At 55.5% G+C, this 22,586-nt stretch overlaps 1 protein-coding gene across 8 annotated transcripts in view; it reads left to right on the forward strand.

Moving 5' to 3' along the window:
• RAP1GAP2 (RAP1 GTPase activating protein 2) overlaps nt 1-22,586 on the forward strand; it is a 277,468-nt gene that overhangs the window by 23,421 nt on the left and 231,461 nt on the right. For 4 of the 8 annotated variants that reach the window (XR_012088722.1, XM_073004583.1, XM_073004585.1 and 1 more), the window contains exon 2: nt 9,335-9,370. Coding sequence is in view for 6 of the 8 variants with exons in the window: in XM_073004583.1 (XP_072860684.1) it covers nt 9,335-9,370 (36 nt within the window). In the remaining 2 variants the exon portion in view is untranslated. Of the gene's footprint in view, nt 1-38; nt 194-4,919; nt 5,094-9,334; nt 9,371-13,317; nt 13,444-13,543; nt 13,772-22,586 lie in introns of those variants that run through there. The other 4 variants (XM_073004584.1, XM_008009841.3, XM_073004589.1 and 1 more) reach the window with 4 other exon arrangements.

Genomic DNA, 22,586 nt, shown 5'->3' on the forward strand with positions numbered 1-22,586 from the left:
TGAGCCATCTGGAGAAGTCCCTTCCCCATTTCCCGCCCTCAGTCTGGGGGCGCATGGGCCCCTGGATCCGCCTAGTTTCTCTAAGGTTCCTGGATCCCAGTGGCATCGAGGAAGTCCAGGCTGCTGTGAGTTCTGCACCCTGGTCTGCTGAGGCAGCCAGGCCAGTCCTGATCCTTGGCCGGGTGTCTGAATCGTGAGTGTTGTTTGTGGCTGTTGGGGACACACCCCTGGGTGGGGAAAACCAGCCTCAGGGTGGCAGCAGCGGAGGCCTCGACACGTGCCCCTTTCCTCGTCTCCAGGCTGCTGTTCAGATGTCGGGGCCTGGGCTGGAGTCTGTCCCAGCTCCGGGAACACTTGGTCCAGGTGTTCATACCTGGCTGTCTCCATAGACTGGGAGGCCCCAGATAAGAGCATCTGTCAGCGTTGTCTTCCCCTAGAATGCGTGCGGCAGGCAGCTTTCACATGTGGTTAGTGTGGGTGGTGGGGTGTGCCCAAGTGTGATGTTACTATCACCCCGCTTCTCTCTCATGCATGAAAGCACATCAACGTACACTCCAAAGATGGCCCTGTCGTAACTCCCTCTAATTGATTTTTTTAAAAAGTAAGTAATTTGCAACAGGATTTTTTTTTTTTAGACGGAGTCTCGTTCTTGTTGCCCAGGCTGGAGTGCAGTGGCGTGATCTTGGCTCACTGCAACCTCCGCCTCCCGGGTTCACGCCATTCTCCTGCCTCAGCCTCCCGAGTAGCTGGGATTATAGGCATGTACCACGATGCCTGGCTAATTTTTGTACTTTTAGTAAAGACAGGGTTTCACCGTGTTGGCCAGGCTGGTCTCGAACTCCTGACCTCAGGTGATCCACCTGCCTCGGCTTCCCAAAGTGTTGGGGTTACAGGCATGAGCCACCGCGCCCGGCCGAAAGATCGAGTCTCAAGGGTATCATCTGAGCTCCAGGATCCAGGAGCTCGAGGAGTTCGAGACCAGCCTGGCCAACATGGTGAAATCCTGTCTCTACTAAAAATACAAAAATTAGCTGGGCGTGGTAGTGGGCTCCTGTAAACCCAGATATGTGGGAGGCTGAGGCAGGGGAATCACCTGAACCAGGGAGGTGGAAGTTGCAGTGAGCCAAGATTGTGTCACTGCACTCCAGCCTGGGTGACAGAGCAAGACTCTTCTCAAAAAAAACAAAAAAACAAAAAAACAAAAAAGACATTATCTTTCTCCTCTTTCCCTTTCTCTGTCAGTTCTCTTCTCCGCCTTCCTGTAAGTCGGTTTCATTTTCCCTGCAATCTCCACAGTCCCAGGCTTTCATCTCGTGCTTTAGCAGGGGAAGCCTCTTGGGATGGTGTCTTGTTGGGTTAACTTAGGTCTCCTGAACCAGTCCCCGTAGCCAGGAGCGAATACCTTGGCTGGCCAGGCCTGGTCAGGTGCCCACTCCTGACCCCGGAGGTGGATTGAGTGCAGAGGGTTCTTCTCAGAGGGAGGCCGGATGGAGGCAGGGCAGGCAGGACCCAAGGTCTCCATGGTACCTGCTGAGCGCTTCCTGGGTGCGGGTGGGTGCCACTGGGGTGAGAGGCACTTGTGGCGCTCTGCAGTGGCCATCCAGTGGGAAGCCACCCCAGAGCATGAACCGCACAGCCCTAACTTTCCTGGGGCAGAGGTGAGGGTTGGGGGAAGCCTCCGGGCTCCTGCTGGGGACTAGCTGCCTCGGAAGTAGAGAGTCAGTCCCCAGACCTGCACTGGCCCAGGACCCTGGAGCTGCTCCCCCAGTTCACCCAGGGCTTGAGGCCCCTGGTGTCCCCTGCTATGAAGGAGTCAAGAAAATAGAAATCCTCGTGCCATTGGCCCACAAGCTGGGGTTGGCCCCTGGCACCTCAGCATGGAATCTAGGACCTTCAGAGTGGCAGCAGGTGCCAGAGAGGGAACTTCAGGGAGGGTTGGCCAGAGACAGAGGCCAATGGCCCAGCTAGGGCCGTTTTTTCCCCTTTCTCTCTCTTTCTTTCTTTCTTTCTTTCTTTCTTTCTTTCTTTCTTTCTTTCTTTCTTTCTTTCTTTCTTTCCTTTCTTTCTTTCTTTCTTTCTTTCTTTCTTTCTTTCTTTCTTTCTTTCTTTCTTTCTTTCTTTCTTTCTTTCTTTCTTTCTTTCTTTCTTTCTTTCTTTCTTTTTTTGAGATGATGTTTCACTCTTTGTTGCCCAGGTTGGAGTGCAGTGGCATGATCTTGGCTCACTGCAACCGCCGCCTCCCAGGTTCAAACGATTCTCCTGTCTCAGCCTCCCGAGTAGCTGGGATTACAGACGCCCACCATCATGCCTGGCTAGTTTTTGTATTTTTAGTAGAGATGGGGTTTCACCACATTAGCCAGGCTGGTCTCGAACTCCCAACCTGAGGTGATCCACCCACCTCGGCCTCCCAGAGTGCTGGGATTACAGGCGTGAGCCACCACACCTGGCCTTTCTTTTTCTTTTTTTTTTTTTTTTGAGACTTTTTTCTGCCTTCCTCCACTGCTTCGGGAGTAGGGTGGGACCTGGGGCCCTATCTGTGTCCACTCACCCCAGTGTCCGTTGTAGTGTACATACCACATCCCTTTGAGGGGCTGCCATTAGTAAGTGGCTGCTGGCCACTGACTCTGTGTGTGTGTGTGGGAGAGGCCCCTGAGGGAGGTGGCCAGGCGTGGTCAGCACCAGTGCATGCAGAGAGGAGCACTAGCCCTGTGGTGTGCAGACTGGCTGGCATGCAGGACACGCTAGCCCTGTGGCATGAGGACCAGCACCTGAGCATGCAGAGATGAGGACGAGCTCTACGGTTCAGCTGGGAAGACAAGTCAACCCACACGCGGTTCCTGCCCACCCACCCCACACTACTAGCACGAAGCCACCCCACACTGCCAGCGCGAACCCACCCCACACTGCCAGCGCGAACCCACCCCACACTGCCAGCGCGAACCCACCCCACACTGCCAGCGCGAAGCCACCCCGCACTGCCAGCGCGAACCCACCCCGCACTGCCAGCGCGAACCCACCCCGCACTGCCAGCGCGAACCCACCCCGCACTGCCAGCGCGAACCCACCCCGCACTGCCAGCGCGAAGCATGCCATTGCTCTGACCTCTGTCTAGACACTCGGGGTGTGCGGTTCCCGCCCATCCACCCCACACTGCCAGCGCGAAGCATGCCACTGCTCTGACCTCTGCCTAGACACTCGGGGTGGGGGGCGGCTGACAGGTACAGCTCTGTGCCCGTGTGTGTGTGCATGCGAATGCCCCTTGCAGTGTGATGTGGTCAAGTATGTGGGTGTGTCCCTGCGAGCACATGTGTATGCATTCGTGTCTGTGCACGTGTCCAGTGGGGCTTTTTCAGTATATGAGAAGTGTGCGCAGGTGTCTCTGTTGATGCCTGTGTGAAGTGGCGTGTGAGTGTGCATTTGTGCACAGAAGCGTGTGTGCAGCACTGTGTTCAGGTGTGTGCAGGTGTCTGATGATATGTATGTCTGCGTGCGTGTATATGTGTGTACCTGGGTATCCTGAGTATGTGTGTGCAGGTATCTAATGATATGTATGTCTGCGTGCGTGTATATGTGTGTACCTGGGTATCCTGAGTGTGTGTGCAGGTGTCTAATGATATGTATGTCTGCGTGCGTGTATATGTGTGTACCTGGGTATCCTGAGTGTGTGTGCAGGTGTCTGATGATAGGTATGTCTGCGTGCGTGTATGTGTGTGTACCTGGGGATCCTGAGTGTGTGTGCAGGTGTCTAATGATATGTATGTCTGCGTGCGTGTATATGTGTGTGCCTGGGTATCCTGAGTGTGTGTGCAGGTGTCTGATGATAGGTATGTCTGCGTGCGTGTATATCAGGTGTCTAATGATATGTATGTCTGTGTGCGTGTATATGTGTGTACCTGGGGATCCTGAGTATGTGTGTGCAGGTGTCTAATGATAGGTATGTCTGCGTGCATGTATATGTGTGTACCTGGGTATCCTGAGTGTGTGTGCAGGTGTCTGATGATAGGTATGTCTGCGTGCGTGTATATGTGTGTACCTGGGGATCCTGAGTGTGTGTGCAGGTGTCTGATGATAGGTATGTCTGCGTGCGTGTATATGTGTGTACCAGGGTATCCTGAGTGTGTGTGCAGGTGTCTGATGATAGGTATGTCTGCGTGCGTGTATATCAGGTGTCTAATGATATGTATGTCTGCGTGCGTGTATATGTGTGTACCTGGGTATCCTGAGTGTGTGTGCAGGTGTCTGATGATAGGTATGTCTGCGTGCGTGTATATGTGTGTACCTGGGTATCCTGAGTGTGTGTGCAGGTGTCTGATGATAGGTATGTCTGCGTGCGTGTATATGTGTGTACCTGGGTATCCTGAGTGTGTGTGCAGGTGTCTGATGATAGGTATGTCTGCGTGCGTGTATATGTGTGTACCTGGGTATCCTGAGTGTGTGTGTGTCCATGTGTGCATCCCACGTGCCCCTGTGCCCACGCATGTGCATGTATACTTACATTCACGTGTGCTAGTGGAATGACATGCGTGTGGCTGGTTCCTCTGGCATGTGCCAAGCCATGGTGGGGCAGGCAGGTGAAGGTCCCTGTCTCAGGCAGCCCTTGGGAGTGGGTGTGAAGGGTCTCAGTGCTCAGGCGCCCCTGAGGCTTCCAGCTGAATCTTTCTGTCCCTCCCAGGCATGGCTGTGGGAATCCCTGGGGCGCCTTTGGGTTCCAGGAAGCTGGGGCTGTGTGGGCCGGGCTGCTAACTGGGGCTGTGGAGCAATCTGCCAGCCGAGCCCCTTCCGGAGCTGTGGGTTCCTCTGGGTGTGGGGAAGCTGCCCTCCACAACCTCCTCGGCCTATCTTGGTGCCTCCTGGAGTGCAGGACACACCTCCCAGCTCTGCAGCCTCACCCACAGGAAGCTCGGGTTGGGGGCAGGCGAAGAGGGAGGTGCCACGCTGGGCTCCCCGCCCTGCGCCGGCACTGACCCCGCTGTACCACGGCCCTCTTGCGGACAGCCCTGGGGACATCGCTGGGACATTGTTGGGAACCCGGGGTCTGCAGCCACAGCCATGTTTGGCCGGAAGCGCAGTGTCTCCTTTGGGGGCTTCGGATGGTGGGTGACAGGTGGGAGGGTGGTTGAACGATGGGAGAGAACTTAGAAGTGAAGTCTTGTTAAGTGCAGTGGCGGCCGTGGGCTGTGCCTGAGAGCTGGGTCTGCTGACGCCCTGGCAGGTCGAGATGCAAGATCCTGGTGGGGACATCAGAGACCGTAAGCCTTCCCCACTGTCCCTGGGCACAGTCTGCTGGCGAATCCTGGAGGTCTGCGCCAGCTGCCCATGGGGAGGTGGATGGCATGAGTGTGTGTGACTGCAGTTGAATGTGTGTGTGTGTGTGTGTGTGTCCGCAGGTTCCCGTGTGTGTGTGTGCATGTTTGGGATTATGTGTAAGTGTGTGTGTGTGCGTTTGAGCCTGTGTGTGCAGGCGTGTGTGTGTGGCTGTGACTGCCAGTCCGTGTGACGGTGTGTGAGGTGTGTGCCTGTCTGCACCTCTGGCCTTCTGTATCTGTGTGTCTGTGTGTGTGACGCTCCTGTCTGTGCTGTCGGTGTGGCCTTGTGGCGGGGGGATCTGTGACCTGCTGGACCTCTGGGCTGCCTGCTCTCTTGGGGGTGGGTTGTGAGAGGAGATCTCTCACCTGCACCCCGGGCAGCCCACTCTGTCTGTGTCCTAGCCTGAGCAGCTGTGTCTGTCCCCAGCCTTCTGCCTGGCCCTCTGGCCACTCTTGCCTCTAAGCTTCCGTCTGGGATGAGGGATGTGCTCTCTCCTCCCCCGGGGGCAGAAGGTAGGCACACGAAGGCCAAAGGCTTGTCTCTGGTTCCGAGTGTTGGCAGCTTCTCTGCAGCTGGGGAACAGAGTCTGGTGGTTTTCACGATCGGTTTCCTTTCAGTGCCTGGGCTGGGGGCGTTGTCAGACTGGGAGAGGCCCCTGAGGGAGGTAGCCAGGGGGTGTCCCCGTGTGGAAAATGGTGGACTAATGGGGGTGGCACGAAGGGCAAGGGGGAGAGGGGCTGTGTTCCTCGGTAATTTTTCGCTTCCGTGTGTGGCTTATTTCCCTCTTCCTCCTCTTCAAAAGCACTTTGCCATCCATCCTCTGGCAGGGAGGGACCGTGGGCGCTCCACGTTTGGCAGATGCGATGGTGCGGACGAGCAGATGGCATGGCACTGCCTGTGTCTGCTCTCGGGCCCTCCCTGACGCCTGGGTCAGGAGCTGCCGCCCTGAGGGTAGGTGCCAGCGTCTGGGAGGCAGCAGAGGACTTGGCTTATGGTTGGGAGGGGTGTGTGTGTCTTGGCTGTGAGCCTTGCAGGGCAGGGCCCAGCAATGAGATTGTGCCCTCCAAGGCCCGCCTTTCTCTGGGAGGTGTGGAGCAGATGGGAGGCTGGCCATCAGAAAGCTCCCTGTGCACAGGTCCCGGTCTCAGCCTAGCTTCATTCCATAGGAAGCCCTCTGTGTTGAGACCCACAGCTTCAGAGCACAAGGCAAAGCCAGGCCTGAGGCTTGAATCTGGGCAGGTGAGGGGGAAGACAGGAGCATGGCTGCCCAGGGCTGCCTTCGAGGCAGAGCCAAAGGTGGAGAAAGGGCCCTAGGATGTCCCAGAGGCCCCCGTGTGCTGACTCAGTGTCTGCTGGGCTGTGGGCTCCAGGAGGGCAGGCCCTGCCCCATTGCATTCACGCGGAAGCCTGGCACGTCACGCAGGCTCAGTGGATGCTTGTGGGCTCATGGAGGTCTTTCGCACACAGCAGGTGTCTGCTTGGGGCCCCTTGAGGTTGAGGGGATGGTGGGGCCTTCCGGGCTTGGAAGGTTAGGGCAGCAAGAAAGGGGGCGAGACTGGGGTTTGGGCCTCCTCATCTGGGATGGCTGTCAGCTGGGAGGGGATGTCACAGATTCCTGGAGCCCTGGTCCCTCCAGACAGTGAACAGAATCTCTGGGGCTGGTGTTTTCCAAGCTCCACTGGATGCAGAGTGGATAACCTCCGGCAGCAGGGGCAGACAAGGTGATGAGGGTGGGTGGGATGGGAGAGGGAGGAGCGCCCAGGAGCTTTGGCTTCCTGAAAGGGACACAGCCTCACAGTCGCTCTTCATCTCCAGTCTCAGCCTCTCCAAAACCACAGCCCCGCCCTGCTGAGAGCACACCCTGGTGTGGGAACCCCGGTGGGCTGGCCGCTGTGTGGGCGTGGTTCGGACCGGGGCTCCTGTGACCACGGTGCCTGTAGGCGTGCGGTGGGCAGGGCTGACCCCACAGCGGTCAGAGGTGCACGCACCAGGAGCCCCGGTTCCAGCACTGACTCCGCCTTGACCACTGAAGAACTTGAATGGGACACTTCCTCTCTCTGGGTCTCAGTTTCCCCATGTGTCAGTGGGGGATTTCTGCCTTACCCACAGCACAGGGCTGTTGTAAGAATTAAGAGATTCCAGCCCGGTGCGGTGGCTCAAGCCTGTAATCCCAGCACTCTGGGAGGCTGAGACGGGTGGATCACGAGGTTAGGAGATCGAGACCATCCTGGCTAATCCAGTGAAACCCTGTCTCTACTAAAAAAAAAGAAAAAAAAGGGCCGGGCGCGGTGGCTCAAGCCTGTAATCCCAGCACTTTGGGAGGCCGAGACGGGCGGATCACGAGGTCAGGAGATCGAGACCATCCTGGCGAACACGGTGAAACCCCGTCTCTACTAAAAATACAAAAAATTAGCCGGGCGAGGTGGCGGGTGCCTGTAGTCCCAGCTACTCGGGAGGCTGAGGCAGGAGAATGGCGTAAACCCGGGAGGCGGAGCTTGCAGTGAGCTGAGATCCGGCCACTGCACTCCAGCCTGGGAGACAGAGCGAGACTCCGTCTCAAAAAAATAAATAAATAAATAAAAAAAAAAAAAAAAAAAAAAAAAAGACTTAAGAGATTCCTTGAGAAAATGTACAGCCTGAGTCCCTCCTGTGAGGGGCCATCGGGAGACTCTGGGTTGCACGCGTTACAGCAGAGTGCGGGGCTCTGAGTCCCCCTCAGATCCGGGGGCCTGTGCGTCGAATGGGGGAAGAGGAGGGTCTGCATCCCCGAGCGGGTGAGGATTCCAGGGTGAGACCCTCAGGGACCAGTAGTGGAAGCCGTAAGGAAGGGACTCAGGAGGACGTGTGGGGAAGAAACGGGGAGAGACGTGGCCCAGGCCCCTCAGGGTGCTGCTTGCTTTGCCGTTGGAGCTGAGGTCCGAAGGCGCTGGGAGTTTACTCAGAGTGAAAGGAACCCGCCCCCGGCTCCAGGCCTCAGGGTGACTTGTGAGCTGGCCCAGCTCCGTGTCCTCTCCTCTTCCCTGGTGCTGTGCGTGTGGGAAGCCTGAGGCAGAGCTGAGCGGGCCACACAAGGATGCTGGGAAGAGCCTCCAGGGTTTCCAGCATCCTGGAGCCAGTGGCAATGTTAGTGAAGCTGATAGTGATGGCAACACTGATGATAGCGTTGGTGACATGTGGCGACATGGACAGTGATGGCGACACGAATCGTGATGTGACAGGCAGCATTGGTGCTGGTGGCGGTGCTGGTGGCAGCGGAGGTCATGACCCTCCCACAGGAGGAGATGCTGACAGTGGGAACACTGCCCACCTTTCTGCCTCTGGAGAGGGAGGAGGGGCCTCTCCTTGCCAGCCATAAGGGCTGGCATATGCAGGGGGTAAAAATAGAAACTCAGTGGCGCTGCCTCCCCTTCCAGCGAGGGCGGGCGCAGGCTGGGGGCGGAGGAGCTGGCTGTGAGGGCGGTCTGTAGCAAACGTGATCTTCCCCGCTCTGAACCCCTGTGCCCGATGCAACCCACCAGGGTCTGCCCCAGGCGCGAGTTCTGCCTCCCTGGATGGACTGGTAGCTCCTGGGGCAGGAGGATCCCTGGTGCTGGGCGTGCTTGCATCTTCCCAAAGCAGACGCCTGGGAAATATGGATGTCCACCCGACGTCCCTGTTGACATCCGTGCTGACCCACGAAGCGGGGTTGCCAGGTCCTCTTGTGAGGGAGGGGCTGCACACAAAGTGCTTGCGATCCCTGGGCCTGATGTGAGATACCTGAATTCAGACTGGGCCAGTGATTTTACCTTTCTGAGCCTCGGTTTCCTCATCTCTGAACTGGGGAGGATAATAATCTGTTATAGGGTGGTGTATGGCCCCAGCCCTCCCAGCACTCCTCTGCTAGCGGAGAACTGGCCCCTTTAGCCAGTGCCCGACAGAGCCCTGCTGTCTGGTGGTTGGGGCTGCCCCGGGGACTCCTCCCGAGCAGATGCTGTGTGGGAGTCATCAGCCTCAGCACTGACTGGAGCCCTTGCTTTTCTCTTGGCAGGATCGACAAGACCATGCTGGCAAGTCTGAAGGTCAAGTAAGTAGCAATTTCCTGTTCTGTAAAGGTCAGAGATGACGCGGATCGGAGCGCCGCTGGGCCCTCGTTCCCCCAGGTTGTGGGAGACACAAGAGGGGCTGTCGTGTTTGTCCGAGTCCAGTCCGAGTCCGTGGTGCCTCCGGATCGGAGGAGGCTGGACAAACTCTTATTCTGGGGGTGTTCAGGGAGAGGTCGAGGTGGGAATGGAATCACCAGGGGCCAGAATGGTGGGAGTGTGTGTAGCAGGTGTAGCATTCGGGCCCATTATCTTTCTTTTTCTCTTTTCCTTTTTTTTTTTTTGTTTTTTGACGTCGTCTCAGCTCTGTCCAGGCTGGAGTGCAGTGGCACAATCTCTGCTCACTGCAACCTCCGCCTCCCGGGTTCAAGTGATTCTCCTGCCTCAGTCTCCCAAGTAGCTGGGATTACAGGCGTGCGCCACCACACCCGGCTATTTTTTGTATTTTTAGTAGAGACGGAGTTTCACCATGTTGGCCAGGCTGGTCTCGATCTCTTGACCTCATGGTCCGCCCACCTAGGCCTCCCAAAGTGCTGGGATTATAGGCGTGAGCCACCGTGCCCACCCAGGCCTATTATCTTCCTATCACTTTAATTTTTAGAAAGATAATTTTATTGGGCTGGGCGTGTAATCCCAGCACTTTGGGAGGCTGAGGTGGGTGGATCACCAGAGGTCAGGAGTTCCAGACCAGCCTGGCCAACATGGTGAAACCCCATCTCTACTAAAAATACAAAAATTAGCAGGGCATGGTGGCACACGCCTGTAATCCCAGCTACTTGGGAGGCTGAGGCAGGAGAATCACTTGAACCCAGGAGGCGGAGGTTGCAGTGAGCTGAGATCGCGCCACTGCACTTCAACCTGGGTGACAGAGTAAGACTCTGTCTCAAAAAAAAAAAAAGAAAGAAAGATAATTATATTTTTTATCACTTTAATTTTTATGTGAAGTCCCAATCCTGTCAGTGACTTTCTGACATTCCCCACTTACTAGGACCTGACTAAACACCCCAGGGTGTGTGTGTGTGTGTGTGTGTGTGTGTGTGTGTGTGTGTGTGGTGTCAGCTGCTCATCAAGTCATTTGTTGCCAGGTATGTCAGCCTGGGCAGCCTGGCCCAGGGGCTTTCTGAGGCTTCCAGGCCAGATTTAGAGTCTGGGAATTGCCTGCCTCGATTTGCTGTGTGTCTCTTGGTTCGTCTGCTGAGATCCTAAGCAGGCACAGCCCTCTCCCAGAACCTCTGACCTCTCCTCCCTCACCACCTTCATTCCTTTTTCCTCTGTGTTTCTGGCCAGACCATTTTGTCTGCATCCTGATCCCCTTTTTCCTTTGAGACTTAACCGAAGCGTAGCCTGCTTCCAGCGGCACCCCTCCCGTGGGGCAGTGAGTCCTGACTCACCAACTGCTCCAGCGGAGTGAATTGAAAAGGAGGGAAATTCTAGGAGGGAAAAAGCATTGGCCTCTAGCTCAAAATATTCTCCCGGCACATGGGAATTCACTGTTGCATGGAAAATTCCTCCAATGAGTCGCCCTCCTTCCGGGGCAGCTCCTCTGGGTTGTCACTCCCCCGTCTCGGCAGAAGGTTTTTCCTGCCTGGTCTCCCTCTGTCATGCCATTCAGTTGCCGGCACTGGTTGTCCATCCCCTGGATGCAGGTCCCTGGGCAAAGTATGGGCAGTCTTGAGGGTTGGCATAGAAGAGGGTCAAAATAAGAGGCTTCCCACTGTTTGGTTTTGCTCAGAAAGATGAGGCTGGGCAGTGAGCAGGGCCGGGATGGAGGACAGACTGTTCCTGCCCTTCAAGGGCTTTCGCTTTCTCTGTTGAGCTGATGCCAGGAAGGTCAGACACGGTGGTTCACGCCTGTAATCTCAGCACTTTGAGAGGCTGAAGCGGGTGGATCGCCTGGGGTCAGGAGTTCGGGACCAGCCTGGCCAACATGGTGAAACCCTCTCTCTACTAAAAATAGAAAAAATTAGCTGGGTGTGGTGGCGGGCGCCTGTAATCCCAGCTACTTGGGAGACTGAGGCAGGAGAATCGCTTGAACGCAGGAGGTGGAGGTTGTAGTGAGCCGAGATCATGCCACAGCCTGGGAGACAAGCGTGGAACGCCATCTCAAAAAAAAAAAAAAAAGGTCTAGAGCAGATGCCAGGAGTGTCATGGAGTAGTCCCGAAAGACTGCCTGGAGGAGGTGGCCTCTAAAGTAGCTCTTAGAGATGAGGCAGTATAGTGGGATCCCCATGCCTGTGCTGGCTTGGCATGGTGTGTGCATCAGTGCAGACACCATTCAATCTGGAGCTGTCAGGGTGAGTCACCCAGGGCAAGATGCTTCCCTTCTCTGGACTTTAGTTTCCATATCTTTTGTCCAGTGGGCACAGTAATGTCTGGTTTTCCTAGAGCTTTCTAGAGCACATTTGTATACTAAGTGAGATGCAGAGCTACTAAGGGGTGTAGAATGGTAAGAGTGTTCTTTTGGTGCTGTTTTGGGACATGTAGTTCAATTTCACAATCATTTATCGAGGGAGGGCCTGTTTGTAAATATAATATTTGTAACCTGGAAGTGCACCAGTCACAGGGTAGAGTGAAAAGCTGGGGGCGTGGGTCAGGGTTGAGATTGGGACTCCAGTGGGGTCTTTGAGTGATTATCTGGGAAGGTGATATTGGGATGATGGCTTGGGACAGTGTGTAACACTGTGTTCCGAGTTTTATTGGTTAAGATTCCTTTGATTGCAAGAAACAAAAACCCAGTGTCATCTGGTTAAGCAAAAGATGGAATTTATGGGAAAGAAACCAGGGTGCCCCAGGGAACTGAAGGGGAGGAAGCAAAGCCAGAGCTCCGGAGTGGTTGAACCAGGAACTGGAAACCCATTGCCATGAAAATGCCAGCGAGCTTCTTTGCAGACACTGATAAGCTGATCCTGAGATTCACATAGAAGTTCAACGATAATCTTGAAAAAGAAGAAGAAAGTTGGTGGACTCATTCTTCCTGATTTCAAAACATATTGCGGCCGGGCGCGGTGCTCCACACCTGTAGTCCCAGCACTTTTGGAGGCCAAGGCGGGCGGATCATTTGAGGTCAGGAGTTTCCAACCAGCCTGACCAACCTGGTGAAATCCCGTCTTACTGAAAACGCAAAAATTAGCCAGGCATGGTGGTGTGCGCCTGTAGTCCCAGCTACTTGGGAGGCTGAGGCAGGAGAATCACCTGAACCCAGGAGGTGGAGGTTGCTGTGAGCTGAGATCACACTATTACACTGCAGCCTGGGTGACAGAGCGAGACTCTGTCTCAAAATAAAACAAAACAAAACAAAAAACAAAAGTATTGCAAAGCTATGGTTATGCTGGGTGCGGTGGCTCACGCCTGTAATCCCAGCACTTTGGGAGGCCGAGGCAGGCAGATCACAAGGTCAGGAGATTGAGACCACGGTGAAACCCCGTCTCTACTAAAAATACAAAAAAAAAAAAAAACTAGCTGGGTGAGGTGGCGGGTGCCTGTAGTCCCAGCTACTCGGGAGGCTGAGGCAGGAGAATGGCGTGAACCGGGAGGCGGAGCTTGCAGTGAGCCAAGATCGTGCCACTGCACTCCAGCCTGGGCGACAGAGCGAGACTCCGTCTCAAAATAAATAAATAAATAAAAAGCTACGGTTATTAAGGCAGTGTGGTACGGACATAAAGATGCACAGACAGATGGATCCAGTAGAATTCAGAGTTCAGAAATAAGCCCTTGCATTTATGGCCAATTGATGAGGCAGCCAAATGCCCACCGTTGGGGCTCCTGAGTCACCAAGATGCCTCCTCTGTCTGCCTCTGCTGGGTGAGGCATCTCTCCTTCTACAGCAGCTCACTGCATTCCCCGCCACGTAGCAGATACTTCCTGGGCTGCAGCCCATGCTTCCTGGTTGCCTTGGCTCCCTCCCCAAGGACCTCGTGTCCTTGATGCCTCCCCAGGTGTCCCTGAGGCATGCAGCTCTGACGACGGGGGTCTGGCCTCACCATTATGAAGCATTGACTGTGTGCGAAGGCTTCATTGCACTGTTTTCCTGAGGTTTTGCACCCACCTCATGAAGCAGGTACCATTCCTATCTGCATTTTACAGAGGAGAAAGTGGAGACCCAGAGAGTTTAGGAAACTCGTTCCAGGTCTTCAGGGAGGAAGTCACGGAGTTGGGGTTTGAATCTGGGTCTGTGCTTTGTGGGCGGAGCTGAGTGGTTCTCACACCTGCCTCCCGCCCTACTTTCCCATTTTCTTTCCCTGATGTTCTCGAGAGCTGTGTATATAGAATCCGCGGCCGCACAATGCACCTCCGCCTCCACAACACCGTGGGTGAGAAGGCCCCTGATTTGCTGGGGCCCATCCCCTTGCTGGAGGCCTGGATTGAATGGGGTCTGTGGTGCCTGGGTGAGTTGGACACTCAGAAGCAAGGATTTACTTAACTGCAGTGCAGGGGTACAGGGGCTATGGAGCCACGCCGGAACACTGGAGGGGAGGTGGCAACAGTACCGTGCAGGAGAAGGAGGCTTGCGTGTGGGATATCGCCCCCGGCTAACACATGGGCAAATTGTTAGCCTCTCTGGGTCAGTGTCCCTGTCTGTAAAGTGGGAGGGGTGGATTAGCGTCCAGCCTGCTCTCTTCCAGCCTTGACATTCTAGGAGTTTGCATTCATGCCTTGGGTCCTTTTGCATTTTTCTCAGGACCTTGGTGATGGTGGGGGCTCGCTGCTGAGTGAGTGAACGCATGGCTGTGTGAATGGAAGTCTGAGAGCAGGGGCTCTGCGCATTTCATCTCTGACTCCTTAGGGCCTACACGGTGCCTGGCACAAAGCAGGTTTTCAGTCTGTATTTGCTGAATGAATCCACGATGGGTCATCGTGGTTGGCCCATCACATGCAGATGGAAGGATGGAGAGAAAGACACAGGCTGAGCGTGGGGGGATCCCTCTTCTCCAGTCTGCTCTGGGGGCCCGCGGGGCGTGAGGTCCCTGTTGGCCAGGTGCCTGGGGTTTTCTTGTGGAGCTCCTTGAAGGAGCAGCCAGAGGGGGAGGATCTGAGCCGGGAGCCTCCGAGACACTCCTCTTGTCCTTTATTTCTTTTTTGAGATGGCGTCTTGGTCTGTTGCCCAGGCTGGAGGGCAGTGGCGCAATGTCGGCTCACTGCAACCTCCGTCTCCCGGGTTCAAGCGATTCACCCATCTCAGCTTCCTGAGTAGCTAGGATTACAGGCGTGCACCACCATGCCCAGCTTTTTTTTTTTTTTTTTTTTTTTTTTTGTATTTTTAGTAGAGATGGGGTTTCACCATGTTGGCCAGGCTGGTCTTGAAATCCCGACCTCAGGTGATCCACCCACCTCAGCCTCCCAAAGTGTTGGGATTACAGGCGTGAGCCACTGCACTTGGCCAAAACCTCTGCTCTTTTTTGCGGTCCCCTGCACTCCCTCCAGAGAGACCCCTGCATCTTTGCTAAAGAAAGAGATGCGTGGAAGAGTGTGTGTGTGTGTCTGTCTGTCTGTCTGCTGCATGGGCTCCAGCTACCTGAGGTGACCATCACACACAGGGGCTGGCTGTGGTGGTCTGGAGTGAGCATGTGGATGGTTCAGGGTAACCCGTCTCCACTGCTGGGGCACACTCTCATGCATGCTCCTGAGGGGTGGGGAAGTCTAAAATCCATTGCCTTGTAGGAAAAAAGTCCAGCTTTTAAGTGGGTGGCTCCAGCCCTTGCTCCCTAGACGTGGCACCTCTGGAAAGCGACAAAGCCCGTGATGGGACCTGGGTGCGGCTGTGCTCTCTGATTTCTTCCTTAGGAAAAGGATGCGGAGGGCCTGGAGGAGCTCCTGCCTGGCTGGTAGCATGTCAGTTCTACCGTGGTTTGACCAGAAGGTACCACACAGCCACCACTATTCTAAGTTTCAGATTTAACCAGCTAAGAATGGAAAATCCTGCTAGAAAGGAAGGGGCCGTGAAGGGCAGGAGCTCAGTGTGTCTCTGGGCAGCTGTCCTCGGTCCCTGGAGACTCCAGTGTCAGCTGCTGGAGATGCTGTCCATGAGAGCAGGGGCTTGCCACAGCCAGGAAGCTTGATTTCTTCTCTGCTGCAACCCGTTTATTATTATTATTATTAAGAGGGAGTCTCGCTGTGTCGCCCAGGCTGCAACCTCCATCTCCTGGGTTCAAGCGATTCTCCTGCCTCAGCCTCCCAAGTAGCTGGGATTACAGGCGCGTGCCACCATGCCCGGCTAATTTTTGTATTTTTCTTAGTAGAGACAGGGTTTTGCCATGTTGCCCAGGCTGGTCTCAAACTCGTGACCTCAGATGATCCACTTGCCTCGGCCTCCCAAAGTGCTGGGATTACAGGTGTGAACCACCGTGTCTGGTCTATTATTATTATTATTATTATTTTTGAGACAGTCTCACTTTCTCTCAGGCTGGAGTGCAGTGGCATGATCTTGGCTCACCGTGGCACCTCTTCCTCCTGGGTTCAAGTGATCCTCCTGCTTCAGTCTTCTGAGTAGCTGGGACTACAGGTGTGCACCACCACACCTAGCTAATTTTTTCGTATTTTTAGTAGAGATGGGGTTTTGCCATGTTGGTCAGGCTGGTCTCAAACTCCTAGCCTCAAGTGATCCACCTGCCTCAGCCTCCCAAAGTGCTGGGATTACAGGCGTGAGCCACCGCGCCTGGTCTGCCACAACCCTTTTAAACTCAGGCTTCCCTCCCCATTCTGTGAGAATTACGCACGAGGCGGGGCACAGTGGCTCATGCCTGTAATCCTAGCACTTTCAGAGGCCAAGGCAGGAGGATTGCTTGAGCCCAGGAGTTGGAGACCAGCCTGGGCAACATGGCGAAACCCCGTTTCTACTAAAAAATACATGCACCACCACGCCTGGCTAATTTTTGTCTTTTTAGTAGAGATGGGGTTTCACCATGTTGGCCAGGCTGGTCTCAAACTCCTGACCTCAGGTGATCCACCTGCCTCGGCCCCTCAAAGCACTGGGATTACAGGCTTGAGCCACCGCTTCTGGCCGTTGATTCTGATTTAATGACTCTTTTCATTCACCAGTTGAGGCCGCAACTACTAATTCATTTCTCCACCTTTGGCCACCGAGTCAAGAATCCTTGAGGCACCACGACGATGTTCTAGAACCTTCTGGGGCCCACTCATCTTAGTCTGCTCTTCTCCTACGCACCTAGGGCATCTGCTGAGAGTTTGCTGGGGTTGTCAAGGACAGGGGGAGCTTGAGGTTTTTGGGGGTAGACAGCTGAGTCAGTTCAGCCTACATTTACCGGGCACCTACCCTCTGCAGGGAGACAGACAGTTGCCATGGCACGGGACAAGGCTGCAATGCCCACAGAAAGGATGGAGGGGGGCCTCCTGGAGATGTGATGATGCCTGAGCTGTCTCCAGGGGTGTGTAAGGTCAGCAGCGAGCAGAGAATGCACTCCAGGCAGCCCGACGCTCACGAAGGCAGTGGGGTGTGAAGCAGCTCCAGCAGGCGGGACCTGGGAGCAGTTACTATTACCAGACAGGAGCGAGGGTGGGAGTGCAGGGGCCTGGGGAAAGGCGGGCCACGTCTAGGAGGGTGGGTGAGCTGTGCTGGAAGCTGGGCTGGATCAAAGGGCTTTGGGCCAGGGGAATGCTGTGGTGAGCTCAAGTCTGAGGGCCCCTTTGGCTGACTGGAGGGTTAGAGAGGAGGCAGGGAGGCTAGGAGGGGATGAGACAGCCACATAAAGAGGTCCCCGGAGGTTCTCCGCTGACCTGCGCCCTGGGGTGGAGCCTCGGGAAGTTCGTGCCGTTTGTGGCGGGGAGGATCCTGGCCATTCCCGTTCGGAGGTGGTAACCTGGGGATCCAGTCTGTGAGATGGAGGCCTGTTAACAGGAACCTCTCTCGCTTTGCTGAGTTTTTTTCCTTTCGCCCAAAAAATCCCATTGTTCTCACCCTTCTGTTGTGTCCAAGAGCCTGATCTTTCCTGGTGGTGTGACAAGGACCCTGTTTTGAGCTGAACTCAGGAGACAGTCCTATAATAGTATGGGGCTGGAGGGAGTGGCCTTCCCTGCCTGGAGCTGGTTTGGAAGGTGTGGGTGAAGGTGAGAGAAGGGTCAGGTGAGGACGCTCAGAAGGCTTCCTGTGAACGCTGGGCGGATGCTGGTCCCATTCGTGAAGACAGAGAACTAGGGAGTTTGGGCAGTTTGGGCCCAAACTGGGAGGAGGGAGTAAGGCTCTGAATGTAAAATCTTCCCTCCACTTTCCACTCTCCTGTTCAGTCTGTCTGAGACCCACCTTATACCTCCTGCCCCGCGGAAGGGGGCAGAGGAGAGAGTAGCATCCCGAGGGCCGTGGGGCTGGTCTGCGGCCCGGGAAGCAGCTGCACGGCGTCCCCTCGCTGGCCCGGCTTGGCTCCTGGGTGCCTTTGGCAGGTGAGTTCTGGGTGACCACTGGCTGGTGTGGCCGCCCTTGTGACTGACAGCTGGTCACACCACAGAACCCACTGTTAGATGCGCTCCAGGTGGATCGAGGAGAACGTGCCCATTTCTGTCTTGAGTGGCAGACTGTGGTTCGTTGATTTCTTCAGGATGGGCCCTGTGCCTGAGGACAGTGTGGGTGTGTGGGTGTGTGGGTGTGTGTGTGGGTGTGTGTGGGCGTGTGTGGGTGTGTGTGGGTGTGTGTGCACGCTCGCCCGTGCAGGTGGGCATGAGCGTTGAGGGCCCATGTGGGTGCCTCTGTGGTGCCTTTTTTGGCTGTAGCGAGTTCCTATGGTAACCATGAACATGCCTGTTTTGGGATCTGGAGTCTCGGGGCGTGAGTGGCTGCAGAGAGAAGCAAGGAAGGCGAGCACTTCGCCGGCGGTTGGCTGTGGCTTGATTTCATTGCCAAGCACTGGGGCTGCTCCTGGAGGTACCATTTGCCAGGCAGCAAGGTCTGCAGACTCCAGGACCCATGTGCTCCTGGCCCTCCTCCTGGCCAGTCCCTGCCATGCCCAGGAAGCCCTGGTGAGTCCCTGTTCTGGTTTCTCATTGGACAAACAGCTCTCTGGACTTGGCCAGGTCTTGTGGGGATCTGCTGCTGGGCAGGCAGGCAGGGAGCCGCCCGGCAGCCCTGGCCAGTAGGTACTAGGAATCTTCTGAGATGGGTGTGGGGCAGTGGGCAGGAGGGGCTTTGCTTGTTCATGGAGCCCATGAGCGTGTTTTCCATGTGGCTGGTGGAGCGGCAGGGTTCTTGTGGATCCCACGGACAGGGCTAACCGTGTTAGTGCGAGGGTAAGGGCAAGGATGCCAGAGAGGAAAATGTGGATGGGTGGCCTGTGGCCTGCCAGCCGAGACCCAACCATCCTCAGAGGGCCCCCCTCACCCCATTCAGCTCCCTGGGTCCTCATGAACCCCCAGAGGCCTCTGGCCATACACTTGGCTTCCTACTGGTCTCCCCAGGCCCAGAGGCCTGCTGGCCTGGCCTGGATGGGGAGGCTCACGGTCCTGTGGAGGAGGCCACAGGGCTCTGCCTGGCTCGCTGGGAGCTGGATTTGGCCAAGGCCGGGGAAGAATTGCTCCCACTGGGAAAGACTCGTGCCTTCCCAGATTGTGCAGCCCTGGTGCTTCTTGTCTACACACTGCAGACCCCTGGGTGTGTCAGGACACCCCTCTCCAGCCACCATGGGAGAGGCTCCTGATGGACAGGGGCCCAAGCAGCACTCAGGGGCCATAGAGAGACAACGCTGGTGTTGTGGCACCTGCTATCTCCTCCCGCTGACTTCTCTGAGGCAGGTAGCAGGGAGTTGGGGATGCGAGTGTCAATAGGGGCTGTCAGTGGCCCCTCTGGCTTGTGCTGGGACCCCCCTTTCTGCCCTAAGGGTTCCTTCCTCTGCCTCTGAGAAGGTTCTGGGTAAGACTGTGTTGGGAGCGGGCGCCGTGTGTGCAGCAGGAGTTGCTGGAGCTGGACAGGGGGCTGAGGCCCTGGTGAAGGGCGAGGGGAGCACATGTGGACCTTGTGAGCTTTGTCTGGACCACCCCGGCCTTCCCTCTCTGGGAGGCAAAGTCCAGAACCTAATCCCTGATGACCTTCCCTGGGGGCGTTGGGAGAGGGAGAGGAGAGCCTTCAGGAGAGACCCCCAGATCTCTGGTCCTTGAATCTTAGGGCTTAAGATTAAAAAAGTCAAATTAGGGCCAGGCGCGGGGGCTCACGCCTGTCATTCCAGCACTTTGGGAGGCTGAGGCGGGCGGATCACGAGGTCAGGAGATTGAGACCATTGTGGCTAACACGGTGAAACCCCATCTCTACTAAAAATACAAAAAATTAGCTGGGCGTGGTGGCAGGCACCTGTAGTCCCAGCTACTCTGGAGGCTGAGGCAGGAGAATGGCGTGAACCCGGGAGGCGGAGCTTGCAGTGAGCCGAGATTGCGCCACTGCACTCCAGCCTGGGTGACAGAGCAAGACGCCATCTCAAAAAAAAAAAAAAAAAAGAAGAGTCAAATTAGTCTTTATGCAAATCTCTTGTGTCCCTAAAACTAGTCACCCAGGCTGAGCTTGGTTACCTCTGGGGACAGTGAGCTCATGACTTTGTATGGATGCCTATTTTATTGCAGTACAACTTTGCTTGCTCAAAGCTGACCGCTGTTTTCATCTGGAATCTCTGTAACTGCATTGCTTGGTCCAGTCTTGACCCTTGGCCCGCACGTCCCCACCTACCCCCATTCAACAAGGTTCACCCCTCTTTCCCCTAAGAGCCCTGCAGACACTGGAAGGCTGCCTTTTCACCCTGAGTCTACTCTTCCCTCCCCTTGGCTGGTCACCCCGGCCTCTTCGCCTATATTTGGGATTCCTCACCTGCCTGGGCTGATCTTTGTCGGAAGGGTTCAGGTTTTGCAGGCAGCCCGCAGGAGCCCCATGGACACGAGGATGGACAGCTGGAGGCGATGAGCCTCACCCTTCTGATTTGCAGACCAGTAAGCTGAGACCCTGGGCAGGGGTGCTGCCCGCTGGCGATAGGACAACACAGAGGTGGTCAGGGAAGGGCTGGGACGTGAGGGGCAGCTCTCGGTGCCTGAGATGTGCTGGCCCCTGGTTCTTTTCCTGCTTCTCCAGCAGCTCCATCTTTGCTGCTTTCTGACTTGGGCCCTCAGCTTTTGGGCACTGCAAGAATGCTGGCCCGTCTTAGCGGAACTTCCATTTTATAACAGTAGCTGGAAATCTTTTTTGTTTGTTTGTTTGTTTTTGTTTTTTTGAGACGGAGTCTCGCTCTGTCACCCAGGCTGGAGTGTAATGGCACGATCTCAGCTCATTTTCAACCTCCGCCTCCCAGGTTCAAGCGATTCTCCTGCCTCAGACTCCGAGTAGCTGGGATTATAGGCACGCACCACCACGCCAGGCTAACTTTTTGTTTTTTGTTTTGTTTTTTTTTTTTTGAGACGGAGTCTCGCTCTGTCGCCCAGGCTGGAGTGCAGTGTCTGGATCTCAGCTCACTGCAAGCTCCGCCTCCCAGGTTTACGCCATTCTCCTGCCTCAGCCTCCTGAGTAGCTGGGACAACAGGCACCTGCCACCTCGCCCGGCTAGTTTTTTGTATTTTTTAGTAGAGACGGGGTTTCACCGGGTTAGCCAGGATGGTCTCGATCTCCTGACCTCATGATCCGCCCATCTCGGCCTCCCAAAGTGCTGGGATTACAGGCTTGAGCTACCGCGTCCGGCCAACTTTTTGTATTTTTAGTAGAGACGGGGTTTCACCATGTTGAGCAGGCTGGTCCCGAACTCCTGACCTCAGGTGATCCGTCCACCTCGGCCTCCTAAAGTGCTGGAATTACAGGCGTGAGCCACCACACCTGGCCTAATTTTTGTATTTTTACTAGAGACGAGGTTTCGCCATGTTGGCCAGGCTGGTCTCGAACTCCCAACCTCAGGTGATCTACCCGGCTCAGCCTCCCAAAGTGCTGGGATTACAGGCGTCTGGCCAAAAATCTGGAGTTTTAGACAAAATCTTGACAACTAACTGCAGACTTTAAAGAACAGAGCTGGCTGTGGCCTACCCTGCAGACCAGAGTCAGCTGAACCCTCCACTCTGGTCATCTCGTTAGGTCTCAGCTCTTGTTTCTTTGTGGCTGACTCCCAAATCCCTCTCCCCAGGTCACCCCCAAGAACGGTGCTCTTGCCCGGACCTCAGTGGCTGGCCAGTCATTTCGGCTGTGTTCCCAGACTGGACTGACTCTCAATTAACCTTTTCTGTCTTTCAGATCCAGTTCTTTCTGTCACTGGGTTGAGAAGCCTCTGAGTCATGGGGGGTGGTTCCTCCCGTCTCCCGGTTCAGGCCCATTATCTGCTGCCCAGACAGTGACAAAGGCTTTCGAATTAACGTCCTCCTCCGGTCTCTGCCAGCCGTGACTAACTCATCATCCCTCAAGCTGGCTTGAGCTCTGCCTTCCCTGTTCCTAGGCCCTGGCCCGAAGGCAGACCTTGGTAGTGCTGACTCTGAGGGGCTTCTTCTGCCAGGATGCTGGTGTAGAGACCCCCAGCCCTCAGCTGGTGGGGGACTATCTTTGGGTCACAGCAAATAGTTTGTTCCTTCCTTCCCTCCCCCAGGACAGTGGTTCTCAAACTTTTCTGCACTTTGGTCTCACCTGGAGGTGCTTTTAAACATTCTGATGCTGGCTGGGCACGGTGGCTCACACCTGTAATCCCAGCATTTTGGGAGCCCAAAATGGGAGGATCACCTGCGGTCAGGAGTTCGAGACCAGCCTGGCCAATATAATGAAACCACGCCTCTACTAAAAATACAATAACTAGCCAGGCGTGATGGTGGCTCCCTGTAATCCCAGCTACTCAGGAGGCTGAGGCAGGAGAATCGCTTGAACCCAGGAGGTGGAGGTTGCAGTGAGCCGAGATCGCGCCATCGCACTCCAGCCTGGGCAACAAGAGTGAAACTCCATCCAAAAAAAAAAAAAATTCTGATGCCCAGGTTGTACCCAGTTCCAATTAAATCTGAATGTGGCGGGGTGGGAGCCAGCATCAGTTCTTTTTTTTTTTTTTTTGAGACGGAGTCTCGCTCAGTCACCCAGGCTGGAATGCAGTGGCATGATCTCGGCTCACTGCAACCTCAGCCTCCTTGGTTCAAGCGATTCTCCTGCCTCAGCCTCCCGAGTAGCTGGGATTACAGGTGCCTGCCGCCATGCTCAGCAAAATTTTTGTATCTTTAGTAGAGACGGGGTTTCACCATGTTGGCCAGGCTGGTCTCGAACTCCTGACC

Source organism: Chlorocebus sabaeus, chromosome 16, assembly GCF_047675955.1.
Source record: "Chlorocebus sabaeus isolate Y175 chromosome 16, mChlSab1.0.hap1, whole genome shotgun sequence".
Lineage (NCBI taxonomy): Eukaryota > Metazoa > Chordata > Mammalia > Primates > Cercopithecidae > Chlorocebus > Chlorocebus sabaeus.